This window comes from Mercenaria mercenaria, chromosome 1 (assembly GCF_021730395.1).
Source record: "Mercenaria mercenaria strain notata chromosome 1, MADL_Memer_1, whole genome shotgun sequence".
Classification (NCBI taxonomy): Eukaryota; Metazoa; Mollusca; class Bivalvia; order Venerida; family Veneridae; genus Mercenaria; species Mercenaria mercenaria.
This window is the reverse complement of record NC_069361.1, coordinates 68090823-68105830: the sequence shown is the minus strand read 5'-3', so window position 1 is coordinate 68105830 and position 15008 is coordinate 68090823. Positions and strand designations below refer to the sequence as shown.

The 15008-nt window shown below is 35.2% G+C and overlaps 1 protein-coding gene across 1 annotated transcript; it reads left to right on the top strand.

Annotated features, from left to right (window-relative positions):
- The first annotated feature begins 3064 nt into the window (after window positions 1–3064).
- LOC123545519 (perlucin-like protein) lies at window positions 3065–12870 on the top strand. Its single transcript, XM_045331843.2, has 4 exons — window positions 3065–3150; window positions 3802–3887; window positions 4729–4819; window positions 12444–12870. Exons 1-4 carry the CDS (start codon window positions 3084–3086, stop codon window positions 12656–12658), a joined length of 459 nt encoding a protein of 152 aa, XP_045187778.2. The 5' UTR covers window positions 3065–3083; the 3' UTR covers window positions 12659–12870.
- Window positions 12871–15008: the final 2138 nt, after the last annotated feature.

Here is a 15008-nt window from a genome sequence, read left to right as displayed (position 1 = left end):
CAGAAGGGGTAGAGTTACACATCTTTAAAAATATTGAGTTACATGCGGTGAAAGTTCTCTATTTTGCTTTAACTCTTAGATTATATATTGTGGAAGAAATTTAGGTTTGCTTTTGCCCTAAGGTTATTTTTAAATAGAGTAAGACAAATTCAAAACAGAAACACAGCATTCGACCTTATTTTTTCAGTGTTGAAGTATGAATTCTGTCTCATTAAATCCGATTACTTGAGGCACCATAGAAAAAATGATATTGCCATTTTTATTTTGTGTTTTATAATTGTTTACCAATAGTTTGATTTTCTTTTATTAAAATAAATGGTAAAATGAGTTCTCTATAAACGTTTTAGATAGTGGCTATCACTTTGAAATTTGTCTCTACTTGAGCTTGAGGAGATACAATAAGTTATACAAAATTTATAAAAATCGGAACGGTAAAAGTTGTTTAAAAATTGCAAAATAGTGCAAAATACGGTTACCTTTTAGAATATACCAAGCAAAGGCCATTTTGTAAACATTACTATTAGTGCTCTAATACCTTAACTTCTGCAATTTGGCATCGCTAAGGTCAAAATATTTCTCAAAATCACTTGATGATTGTATTGCATTGTATAATGATAAAAAATGAAAATTTCTGTATATGTATGTATTTGTCCGTGTTTCTGATTAAGACTGTCCGTTACCACATTCCTACTCTATAAGATCTTATCAAAATACATGTACACAGTTATTCTCATAAAACTCGCATTTTCCAACGTCAAACGTCACCTGCATTGCTAATCTTAGAAATGACACTCTTTTTTCACATTTCCTTTTCTAATTATGTCTTAATTCTGAAACAGTTTCTTTCATGCATTCCTCTTTGTTGAAAGCAAAGGAATGCGTAATTAACTTTGATGTGAACAAAACAAAACATCAATACATTCCTTCATTCCGTTTGCGTTTAAAGATAATACTTGATGTTATTTTTACTATTATTACAATTGTCTCCATAATTATTTTAAAGCTTTTTTTATTTGCCATTTTGTTTGGCAGGTGAAATCGATTTTATGACATATAGTTTCATCGGTCCTTTTAAAACTGAAGTATTTATATGGAGTTTGTTTTCTTTTTGTATTTGGTGTATTTGAGATTATTGGGATTACTCCTTTTGGAGCTTGACCAGAAATGTATTCTTCGTTTTAGTAGCATGTTCTTAAATCCCCATCTGAAATTGATTAGCAGTATATTATACAGAAACTATCATAGCGTAATTTGTGTTGTAAAATGGTGATACATTTATAAGTGTTCCTAATGTAATTTAAAAATTAATCGTGCGCTAATCGTTCATATAATTTTTCTGTTAGGTCTAAAACATTTTATGATATGAAAATAAAGAGCTATATCACAGTCATTGGAAGTATTCGCGACCAGAAGTACAAACCACAAATGGAGCCTCTTATTTATTGCCCCACGCCGTCTTCAAAGTTTATCAATGAGTGGTTTTTTTCTACGCTATTTATAGAACTGGGTCTGGTCAATTAATGAATATCAGTTAATGAAAACAGCTCGACAAAATGCCCAGTATATGATTTACAGTAGTGTGTGTTCAGACTCTGAGTTTTGTTCACATGATATAACACCTGAGGCTATTCAAATTTTGTATAATTATGTCCCTTTTCTTCACAAAACACAAAGCCAAGACTGAAGAAATCAGAATATATAATAAAATTATTTTTTCTAAAAAAAGAAAGATTATCTAGTGGGTAGACAGACTAGATTTACAGTACAACACGGATTTTGTTTTCTGCATGTTCCTATTTACCTGTGCAATTTAATTTACAAGCTTTTTTTTTTACAGAATTTATACAGGATATGCCCTCTATACATAAACAAAGTTTTATAAACCTAGCTTGAATATTTTTTTAGTAATCGCAGGATCCAGGTTTGCAGACGGACAGACGGACTGTGGATACTCCAATAGTCCCCTCCGGTGAACCGGTAAGGGACTAATTAATAGTAAATGAACTCCATTGTTAGATTCGGTTATTCCCTATTGTACTATTGTAGATATTAAAATGAAAAAGTAAAAGCAGATGACCCCTGGAAGCAATGAGCACAGCCAGCGCAGCCAGACCCACACATCGCACAGCAACCCACCCTACCACCAATTGCTACTTAGCAGATCGATGCTCAGAAACTTCATCAACAATGTTATTTGTGCACGTGGAGATCGTGTTGTAATTTAGGTTACTTTATGACCAGGATGTTAAGATAGAAAAAGTCTGAGTTTTTTTTGTTTTGCTTTTTTGCAAAATGGTTTCGTGTGTGACGTTACGTGACTGAAAACATTGGCGTGTTGGTGACAGATGGGGTTTCCTATTTCGCAGTCTGTTGGGTATACTTCCGATGAATCCACCGTTCCGAAATAAAAACAATAGATGTGTTAAAACGCCTATTTCAAACATAATTAAAGGCTGATAACGGTTGCAGTACAATGCAACTAAATTTGTGAAAAAATAGGTAACTTTGAAGACATGAAATACATGTAATTGCCATAAATAGATCTTGCCTCTTCACTTTTCTTGAGTGTATGACAAAACTCAATGCTCATGCTTGACCTCAAAGCTAAGTTCAATCTATATGTAATTCAAAAGTAGAAACGTACTTTTACCCTATTTAGTAACGCGCACACTAAGAAATTTGAAGTAGATATAATAAATTCAAGATTTGCTTTGGCGAACAGGTAACAAATGTAATGTAATGTATGTATGATTTATATTCTTCAAGATAAAAAGCAATAAAAGCTGCATATTTTTTCAAAATTTATAATCCTATGTTTCTTTTTATTTATACTACACTTATTTCTGATTTCTCTTAATAGATTTGTTTTGAAAGGAATTGAAAAAGGTACGTATAATATTTTTTTGTTTGGCTTATTACTAAATTATAATATTCTGGTGTATTATATACAGAAAACGAGCAGTTATTTTGATAAGAACAATTTAAAAAAAAATTTATCCTACTTAAAAGTTCATTTAGGACAACAGTTTACTTTGACAATGAATTTCCTTGTCATTACAGATAATTTGCATCTGCTATACAGAATGAAGGTCTTTGTATTTAATAGTCTAGTTTTGGTAGTACTGGGAACATTACAAGTCACCTCTGCAGGTAATTACAGCGTCCTAAATTTAGAACATGTCAGCCGATAAAAGAAGAGAGATAGAGAGATATCAATGATTATTTATTGCGTTTTTCTTTGTTGTTTTTATTTGTTTTGTTTATGTGTTTAGCCTCTCTATAGAAAAATAGCCATGTTGACAAATAATCTCGATTTTTCGTCCTATGTCGGCTCAAAACGACTTGTGGTGTCCATCAGAATATGATTGCAAGCACTGATGTGCGCTTAGATAAAAACATCGCAAACTAACTGAATTGCTTACTCAATGTTCTCAAATGTATTTGTAAAATTGTTTTAAAAGCATTTCCGACAGTTTATACTGCGTAACGTTTGGCACAGTGGCCTGTCTGTCGCCTGTTGTTACACATTATAACATGAATGCCGATATTTTTTTTCTTTCTTTCTGTTACATATGATATAGGCTACTTAAATGGTATAAAAGATGAATGTCGCATATTGAAATGAAAAGTTAAAATGTGCATTTTGTTACATTTGTTACAGTATATTCAACAAATTTTCTCGGAAATAAAAGTTTGAAAGAATCATTTCGCTGGAACTTGTTATTCATTGTGTAACGCTTAATAACTGAAGTATTGATACAAGAAAGTCACAACGCTGTCCTGGTTTATGTATATCTACAGGTTGTTGTGCAGATGGATGGACATCGTACAGATCCCATTGCTATTTCATTGCATATGGAGTAGAGCTGACATTTGCAGATGCACAAGTCTGTAAAAAGAGTGGTCATCAGACATGAAATTTCCAACTATATGCGCATGTACAGTGTATATTGATAATGCATCGTAAATTCCATTTAATAAATGGAAATCGAGTACGCAATGTACATACGGAGTTGCTTTTTCTATTTCTGTAGGGCTTATTGTTATTGGTCATATGGCAGCATAACATGTGTAGTGATATTATTCTATGTCATACCGACTTGTGTACTCAACATTTCCAGTTAATTTTCATACATATCAACATCGTGTACAAATACGCATTTCGGTTTTAGTGGCGTGTCCGATTATTTGTTTTCACCGCCGCTTTTTGAACATGGTGATATTAATTTATTAAATATTTCAGAGGAAATGTGTCATCCCACTCTTTTATCTCATTTTTCACAGCCCTTCTGCTTTATAAACATATCAAGGGGCCTTCGTGGTTCAGTGGTTAAGGCCGCTGACTTCATATCGCTTGCCCCTAATCGATGTTGGTTCGAGCCTCACTTTTAGCTTAAAATTCTTCAGGTGAGAAAGCCATCCAGCTGGTTTACAGAAGGTCGGTGGTTCTATCCAGGTACCCGCTCGTGATGAAATAATGCACGGAAGGGCACCCGGGATCTTCCTCCACTATCAAAGCTGGAAAGTCGCCATATGACCTATGATTGTGTCGGTCCGACGTTAAACCCAACAAAATAAATAAATAAATTAGAAAACTTATCAAGGACATACATCTTCAATTTCAAAATGATAAAAACATCAACGCATCATACTTTACTTTAGAAGAAACTTAAAGTTATTGAAATGATAGGTTTCTGTTTTGTAATTGTATGTGTATTTGAATTTTAGCGTTACTGCAAAGCTAGAGGTGCATATCTTACACGACTTGAGACCTGGGCTGAAAATATATTTCTGCGAAAGATGCTCTCAAAATCAAAAGGTAAAATTTTGTAATATATTATTATATGGTAGTATTTCGCATTTGTCCGTAATTCGAAGGAAAATGTTTACTTAGTTAAGTAGTATGGCTTTTAACGGATGTATAATCTGCATAAAATGTAGAATAAATGTTTAGATCGATGGTTACTTGGCTAGAAAACGAATGACCAAGAATCGTATTAGTTCATAGCTTTCGAGTCCGTAGTTTATACCGTATGACCTAATCTTTGAAAATTTCTGTCTGAAATCTTGTAACATAACAGTTATTAACTTTTAGCATGCTGGCTACAAGTGATGTTTGCCTTTACATGGTTTGTACTTTTCACTATTCAGTCAGTAATTTTTCATTGAACACCCCTTTGAATAATAAATGGTACTACCCAGATCGAATGATGGACCAGTCCATGTTAGAAATTTAGCATGGTAAAGGTTTAATGGGTTGTGCCTGATTGATCAGCAAGCCAGCAATTCAATAAATAGATGCTTTATTAGGGTTTTGCACACTGTTCCTACATCCTAACTTAACTTTAAAACCATCACGGGTTTATCAACATAAACCCGTGTATAGTCAAAAACGGCGGAAAGTTCGCAAACCTACAAACAAACTAACCCATACAATTCTTTATTTGACAGTTTAAGAAATAATAGTAGCTTAGATATATTGTAACACTTGACATCTCATTACAAATGAACAGGATTAGAAAATGTCTCAGCAGCCGGTCAGCTCTGTCAGAAGAGCACTCAACCCGTAATCGAGGATCTAGGACTCGAGCCCCGGGCTGACTACAATTTTTTCTCACCCTATGACATTTGACGCTTAACTGGTTCTTGTTTATTTTTTATCAGTGCAAGACCGTCACAAAAAGTGTATACTACGAAAAAATTGCAAGGTATTGTTTGGCAAGAAACCTGCTTTGAATGCGTAACAGGGCGCATAATGGAGAAAACAAAAGTACAATTATGCATGCCATATACTGTTTTGTTACATAAAATAAAGTTGTTACGGCGACAATAAGACATGGAACCTGCAATAATGCAGTAAAAATTCCTATTAATAATAATACATAGTGGGCAAAATATGGATTATTTGATTTTGTCCGTACATCATTCCAAAATATAATCAAAGCACTGAGAGGAGTGGTGTGGACAGCGGTTGACAGCTTCTGGTAATGGGCATGAACAGTTAGCTTAAGTTTGGTGATTCTAGTTAAACTACTTTTGATTAAAAAGCATTTTCAACCTTTCTTTTAACAAATCAAGGGGTAAAACTGCTTTTACTCTGTCAAAGGGGATATAATGATATATGAGCAAAGCTCGTGCGCTTATTGAAAATTTTGTGAGGTTTGGTTAATTTTTGCTCAAAATCTTTTTTGAATTACAAGCATTTTTTAACAAATCAATTAGTAAAACTGCTTTGACTCTGTTCAAAGGGGATAGAATAATATATGAGCAAAGCTCGTGTGCTTATTGAAAATTTTGTGAGGTTTTGTTAATTTTGCTCAAAATCCTATTTGAATTGTAAACATTTTTTTAACAAATTAATGGGAAATACCCTGCTTTTACTTGAACAAGGGGAATAAAGTAAATGTGAGCAAAGGTCATGGATTAATAGATGATTATGTGTTGTTTTGAGATTCTACTTTTAACAAGAGCTTGTAGAACAATTGCATGAATCAACCGACAAGGAACAGAAATTATTTGGTCACTGCGTACTGGGCATTTAACGTATTGATCTTAAATCAATAATCATGGGTCACTTACCACTCTTAAATGACCTCCGTATCAAATGTGATCTTAGACCAAAGCATAATCTAGTTTTCTGGAAAAAAGTTGATATTGACCTTTGACCTACTGAACTCAAAACCAATAGGTCATTCAATACCAATCTGGCAAGAGAGAAACACTACATGCAGCCACAGGAAAACACTGCAGCAATTACAAGGCAGAGACTGAAGCACTCATGAAGGCCGTCTCAATGGTTGAAAACTCGGCAGAAGAAAGCTCCTCAATCGTCTTTCTTACAGATGCACTGTCAGTCATGGAAGTTCTGATCAACAATAAAGCTCCGCAGCTAGCCAAAATAATGCAGAGTCTGAGTATAACCTATAAAGTAGCACTTCAGCGGATTCCATCCCGTTGCGAACTTGCAGGCAATGAAGAGGCAGACCAACTGGCTAAGCTAGGACCTCAGTCAGAACAACCAACAACACCTGTGAGTTACAAAGAGAAAGTCATCATCATCAAGGCACTAAAGAAACAAAGGATTGCGGAAGATGCTTTTCATCTCCTTGATCGGTCTGAACAAGTGATGCTTGTCAGGCTTCGCTCAGGGCACAATAAGCTCAATGCTCACATGTACAAGAAATACAGACTGGCACCATCACCAACTTGTCCAGGTGGTGAGAAAGATCAGACTACGGAGCATATACTTCAGAGATGTAAAAGGCATGGCCAGGAGCGAGCTGCAACTTGGTCGACAGATACCTCATTCCACCAGAAACTGTACGGAGCCTTTGAGGATTTTCAGAAAACCACAAACTTCATTGAGGCTGCTGGTCTGTCAGTGTAGTCGCGTACGAAAAAAAGAAGAAAACCAATAGCGGTCATTCGCTGATCATGACAAATCTCCCGATCTCATTATCCTAGGCCCAAGCGTTCCCCAGTTATCATCCGGAAACTGATTTGTCTACAGACCGACCAACATCCATCATCAAACATTAGTATTAACAATATACCCCTCCTCCTTCGAGTGAGTCCAGAATCAATAGGGGCCATCTATTCTGCATGTCCAATAATCCATTCTGAGTAAAGTGATTCTCAAGTTATTGATCCAGAAAGTATTTTTCCATCTTCCAGCTCATTAAGGGTCATCGACTTTGTAATATCAAGTGATTCAAAAATCAATAGGGGTCATCTAATCAACATGCCTAATCATTCTATGAAGTTTCAACATTCTAGGTCAAGTGGCCCTCACGTTATTGATCAGAAACGGGTTTCCATGTTCAGGCCCCTGTGACATTGACAGGTGATTTTATTTTTTTATTTTTTTTTTTCAAATGAGATCTCATCTTGGTATAAGCAGGCTGTGAATATATTATACATACATTACATAAATAAAAGACACTTAAGAATAGTTCTTAAACAACCATAAAAGAATATTTGCAATGAAATTAAATGTTTCATTCAATTTTAAAACAACCAAAACAACTACTACTATCTCCAATTTCAGCACACATTATGATTTTCGGGTTGCATTCAGTCATTTTTCAGCTGTAGATTAATATAATATGCCTCATAATCAAGCCAATATGCAGGTTTTAGTGTTGTTAAATTTCTGGTCCTTTGGGATCAAGGAGTCCATTCAACATATGATTTGATTGAAATCTTCCGAATCCCGCTATTGTATAATTATCCGAGAAGAAATCGTACGCCAGAACGTAAATATTTGGGGACGAAAACACCGCATATCTATCGGCGATTAAAAGGCGGATTGGTTAAAAATAATGTTTCTTTCGAATTAATTATACCCTTTATTGAGCTGGAATGTAATATTGAATCAAATAGAAGTGCATACGTTCGTATTTTCGGGAAACAGGTATAAATTTTTTGCCCCCTCCGTTACGACTGCAATTGTTTTCCAAAGTCGTGCAAATAAAAGATATTTACATAAATATTATGAAAGAATCGTATCTTTCTTTATCAAAAATAAACAGAATAACACCTCTTCTGTTGATTTCATTCAATATATCTTTCCATAAACCCATTTCTATGCTATATAGTTCAACGGATACACGGGTGCAATTTTATCCGAAATTTGAACGCACGCCATGCTAATTAGATGTTTTGTAATCATGTGATCGAAACAAGCTCATTGGTGTTGTTATTATAATAAATTTCGATTAACTTTTCTAGCGGGAACTGAGTTTTAATCTAAAACGTTTACAAAAGATGCAACTGGGTTTTAATACCGATTATAGATCTACGCGGATGGTGCTGAAGTACTATACTATTTTTTTAAGTTATATATAGTTTATTTTGGTCACGTGAGGAAGAATTGCTTTGATCATGTGATCAAAGCACGCATGCTCATTTTTATAAGCGTTGTTTTTGTTATAAAGTATAGATTACGACAAATTTATACTTAAGAAGTGCATTTTTTGATAGAGTTGAATCTCAGAAGCTTTCTGAAAGTCCAACAGACTTGAATTACGTAAAATTTATGGAGGACATGGAACTACTTGTTCTTCGGTTTCTGATAAGAATTCCGATTTCGACCGTAATTTGTGGTATTGTAAATCTGTGGTCACGCTTCGCTGCCCACAAAAAAAGATTCAACGATTACTTTAAAACCAATAATATATTTTTAATGAAACCTAACTGTCCCCAACTGCCTCTTTCGAAAGAGAAAAGGGCATAGAAACTGGCTGCGACCTTCCGTCCGTCCTTCCATGCTAACAAATGAATACTTAATTGGCAATGATTATAATAGATAACTGTTACAGTAAATTCATACATTCCGCTTCATTTATTTAGCAAAATGTTCTCTTAGAAGGCTAAGTAGCTACATAAATACCCATTTGTTGGGGCGACCGATAATAAGACAACGTGCCATACTTTAGACACAGACGCCTAGCTCAAAGGGCAAGGTCACACTTAGAGGTCAAGGGTTAACATGGTTTGTGTCTGGTTCATAACTCAGTCATTCATCAAGGGCTTTTAAAATCACCCAGCACAAATGCTTCCCATTATAAGACAATGTGCCATGTGCAGGACCCAGACCCCTAGCTTCAAGGTCAAGGTCACACTTAGAGGTCAAATGTTTATATGGCTAGTTTCTTGTCCGGACCATTACCTGACACAAATGTTCTCAATAACGTGACAATGTATCTTGCGCAAGATCCAGAACTCTAGCTCCAAGGTCATGGTCACACTTGGAGATCTTAGGTTTCGTACATAAATTTCATGTCTGGTCCATAAGACTATTATTCAAGAAGGGTTTTCAATATCACTTAGAACACATGTTTCAAATAATAAGACGATGTGTCACAGGCAAGACCTGAACCCTGTCTCAAAGGTAATACTTAGAGGTCAAAGATAAGATGGCATTTATTTGGTCTTGTTGGTAGCTTTACCTTGCACGAATGGATATTTAAGTGATTTGACATAAACACTAATCATAACAAAATGGCAAAATGGTTTGTTGCATGTAAGACCCAGACCTCTAGCTCAAGATCAAGGTCACCTTTGCATATAAAACTTTTTGTCTTTTATATTTATATTTAGATAACTTAGCATATTAGATATTCAACATTATATGACAACTAGAGATTTTTGTGTAGGGTGGGAGGTTGGGGTTTACGTGAAATTTTCCCTTTTACATTGTATATGAAAGTTTTTTGCTACACCTAAAACAAAATAATTTCTTTTGCAACATACTATACAAACTTTATTACAATTGTGCAAGATTATATACATTTTGGTGCATAACATGTCATGTCTAAAACATGTTTTTTTTTCTGAAAAAAATAGTCGAAGTAGGCTTATGTTGTAGGAATTGAATACTCTTAAAAAGGAGATATGCTATTACGGGTCTATAACCTTAGTTGGTACCATGTTTTGAATTTACGTTGAATGACAAAAGGCTAAACAAAGTATTCAGCTGTTTCCAAAAATAACATTATGATTAAAACTAATGTTTACCTCTCTTAAATGGACCAAACAACATTTGAGCAAAATTGTGAGACGACGACCTTAAAATGTATCCATCAAGCGGTTCATGACAGGTTTTTCTATTTTAGCTATAGAGGCCCCTAAAAGGGACCAAGAGCCTCCATTTGAACAAATTTGGTAGATGACCTTATGATGATACTCAAGACCAAGTTTGATGAAGATCCATCAAGCGGTTCATGACAAAAGTCATATATAGGTATTTCTATCTTTAGCTGTAGAAGCCCTTAAAGGCATACAGACACTAAATAGGAAAATTGTACAGAAAATGATAGTCGCATAATGGCGGATTCAAATAGTCCTCAGTTCTTTGCACTGTAGAGCTATTTGCCTTATTCTCTTTGCAATCTTTTTTGCTGAATTCACATAACAGATCTATGCTTGACATGTAGCATTTTCATTATGAAATGATAAATGGGATACTAAGATCATACACCACCACTACAATTTGGGATCTCAACCTTTAGCTGATTCTGCAGTTTGTGTGTTTAACTGATTTTCTTTTTCTTGCATCAAACATGACCCCCACTTTTCTTTTGATTTTATTTAGCACTGACAATATTCTTCATGACAATGTAAGTTACAGACATTTAAAATTGGTCCTAATGTGTGCTGTAGCTATTGGATATGTAAATTCTATGAAGAATAAAGAATAACAGCTATTTAGTAAATTGTAACCTAAAAGATTTAAAGATTTTACAGTGTTCCGTTTGAACAGTCTTTTTATTGAATCCGTTGCAATGGCGAAAACGCTATGGTAGGCTACGGATGTGAAATCGCTGCGGTGCAATGGCACGATTGTGATAACGCGACGCTATGATGGTGAAAACGTGGTGGTAAGACGGCGAAATACGATGGTGCGATGGTGATATCGCGATGACACAATGATTTTGGTGAAAACCTGATAACACGATAGTGATAACGCGATAGTAGATAGTACCATGGTGAAAACGCGATGGTATGATGATGTAAACGAGATATTATATGAACATCTCACCATCATACTAGTACTACCGCAACATCGCGTTAACCATAGTCCCATCGTTCTTCATCGACTAACTGATCATATATTCATCATCTTACCATCGTGTAGAGTGATGCTACTGGCCACGTTTGATGAAGATCCACCATTTGGTTTCTTTAGCTCTAGTGATTAGAGGCCAATTGTCCCACTTGAACAAACTTTGAAGAGAACCTTCCAATAGACCAAGTTTGATGAAGGTCCACCAAACGGTAAATGAGAAAAAGCTTTTTAAAGTTGTTTTTTTCTATTTTTAGCCCTGTCGGCCCTAAAAGGGGTCAGGGTGAACCATTTGAACAAATTTAAAAGAAATCCAAGCTAGGATGCTACTGACCAAGTTTGGTGGAAATCTTACCAAACGTTTCAGAGGTGAAAATGTTAACGCAGGACGATGGACGATGGAAGACGGACGATGGATGGACGCCTATATTAATAGCTCACATTAAAACATTTCAGATGAGTTAAAAAGTTCCCTACCAAAAACTCTTTCTCAGTCAGGCATCCGTAACCTATTAAACGCATGAAATATTTCCCTGCGTTTAAAGCGTTTATACAACACTAGCAAACACACTAGCGTTTTATGAAAAAGGCACCATCGGCTCTTATAATTGACTTCTTATCTTAAACGACATGATATGTATTCGAAAAGGCAGTTTAATATTTGTTGTCTTTTTTTTATTTTTGTCAAATAGAACGTTTCCTTTTGTAAACTGATGTATGGTGTACATTCAAAATAAAGTCATTATCTTGTTAGTTTAGTGTTGATAGATAAATACATATATATTTTTATACGAAAGGTGCCATTACTTCGTGATATAACTTGGCGGAGTAAATGTACTTCTAGATATACATTTTATATTTTATATATTCATTTCAGCCGTGCACACGTGGATGGGTTTGTCTGATCAAACCTATGAATCGATTTGGCGATGGGCTGATACAAATAAACATGCCACTTTCTCAGACTGGAGGCCTGGTGAGCCAAATAATTTGGGTAACGAAGATTGTGTTGCGTTCTATGCAGGATCAGCCAACAGATGGAATGATTATCCATGCCAACGTAAATTGACACCATTATGCGAGAAGTCATAAAATACAATATCTCAAAGCCACAACTCTTTTACGCTCAATAACAATTTTCTTCCAACAGTAAAATCGTCGATGCTCTGAATGGTTTCTGGAAACGAAAGAAAATTCAGTTTAGGGAAAAAGTCTAATACATAGATTTTATTACAGAAAAGAAATCAGCAAATGATTTGATTAAACAATAAAAACAATAAAAGCAAATTCAACATTTACCAAGTAGTTAGACTGGCATCAGTCGTTAGAGTCATTGAATGTAAAGCACCTGGCCATAAAATCAATCCTCTCTGATACAACTTTCTAAAACAATATACAGTATCTCTTGCCTCTGTCTCTAACGACTGGACAAATGCGATTCTGAATCGGACAGATTTCATACTCGCTAGTAATCACCATCTCATTAAGATCATTGCAAGAGTGTTCATGATGTAATGTAACCTTTGGCTGACTGCCCCAAGATTTCAATAAGCAGTGCTTTGCTTTTATGACTTGGTGAGTAAGGTAGAGAGAGAAATCAATTTTCACTAATTGTAAAAGATCCCAGTAAGTATAAATAAATTACAATTTAAATTTGAAAATGTATAAATTACATCAAAATACTGTCAGTTTAATTCTATTTATGAATTGTTTGAATCCTTGATAAGAACAAGAGGACCATGATGGTCCTGAATCGCTCACCTCTTCCCACATGACCCAGTTTTGAGTATGACGTCGTTTTTTCTATTATTTGACATAGTGACCTAGTTTTTGAGCTCATGTGACCCAGTTTTGAAGTTGACCTAGATATTATCAAGATAAAAATTCTATCCAATTTTCATGAAGATCCATTAAAAATATGGTCTCTAGAGAGGTCACAAGGTTTTTCTATTATCGGACCTATTGACCTAGTTTTCAAAGGTACATGACCCTGTTTTGAACTTTACCTAGATATCATCAAGGTAAACATTCTCACTAATTTTCATGAAGATCTCATGAAAAATATGGCCTCTACAGAGGTCACAAGGTTTTTCTATTTTTATACCTACTGGCCTAGTTTTTGACCGCACATGATCCAGTTTCAAAATTGACTTAGATATCATCAAGATGAACATTCAGATCAATTTTCATGAAGATCCATTGAAAAATATGACCTCTAGAGAGGTCAAAAGATTTCAATAATTTTAGAACTACTGACCAAGTTTTTGACCGCAGTTGACCCAGTTTCAAATTTGACCTAGATAACATCAAGTTGAACATTCAGACCAACTTTCATACAGATCCCATGAAAAGTATGGCCTCTAGAGAGGTCACAAGGTTTTTATATTATTTGACCTACTGACCTAGTTTTTGATGGCACGTGACTCAGTTTCAAACTTTACCTAGATATCAACAAGCTGAACATTCTGACCAATTTTTATGGAGAACCATTCACAAGTATGGCCTCTAGAGAGGTCACAAGGTTTTTCTATTTTTAGACCTACTGACCTAGTTTTCGACCGCACATGACCCTGTTTCGAACTTGGCCTAGATATCATCAAAATGAACATTCAGACCTACTTTCATACAGATCCCCTGAAAAATATGGCCTCTAGGGAGGTAGCAAGGTTTTTATATTCTTTGACCTACTGAGCTAGTTTTTGATGGCACGTGACCCAGTTTCAAACTTCATCTAGATATCATCAAGATAAACATTCAGACCAATTTTAATACAGATCCCATGAAAAATATGGCCTCTAGAGAGGTCACAAGGTTTTTATATTATTTGACCTACTGACCTAGTTTTTAAAGGCACGTAACCCAGTTTCGAACTTGACCTAGATATCATCAAGATGAACATTCTGACTAATCTTCATGAAGATCTCATAAAATATGTGGCCTCTAGAGAGGCCACAAGGGTTTTCTATTTTTAGACCTACTGTCCTAGATTTTGACCGCACGTGACCCAGTTTCGAAATGACATAGATATCATCAAGTTGAACATTCAGACCAACCTTCATATAGACCCCATGAAAAATATGGCCTTTAGAGAGGTCACAATGTTTTTCTATTATTTGACCTACTAACCTAGTTTTTGAAGGCACGTGACCCAGTTTCGAACTTAACCTAGATGTCATCAAGTTGAATGTTCTGACTTTCATATAGACCCCATGAAATATATGGCCTCTAGAGAGGTCACAAGGTTTTTCTATTTTTAGACCTACTGACCTAGTTTTTGAGGCACGTGACCCAGTTTCGAATTTAACCTAGATATCATCAAGGTGAACATTTTTACCAACTTTCATTAAGATCCCATGAAAAATGTGAGCTCTAGAGTGGTCACAACCAAAGTTTACGGACGCACGGACGCACGCACGCACGCACGGACGGACGGACGACGGAC

Coding starts and splice junctions, on each gene's coding strand:
- LOC123545519 (XM_045331843.2), top strand. CDS start 3,084: ATGAAGGTCTTTGTATTTAATAGTCTAGTTTTGGTAGTACTGGGAACA. Junction 3,888..4,728: donor TGACATTTGCAGATGCACAA/GTCTGTAAAAAG, acceptor TTTGAATTTTAG/CGTTACTGCAAAGCTAGAGG. Junction 4,820..12,443: donor GATGCTCTCAAAATCAAAAG/GTAAAATTTTGT, acceptor TATTCATTTCAG/CCGTGCACACGTGGATGGGT.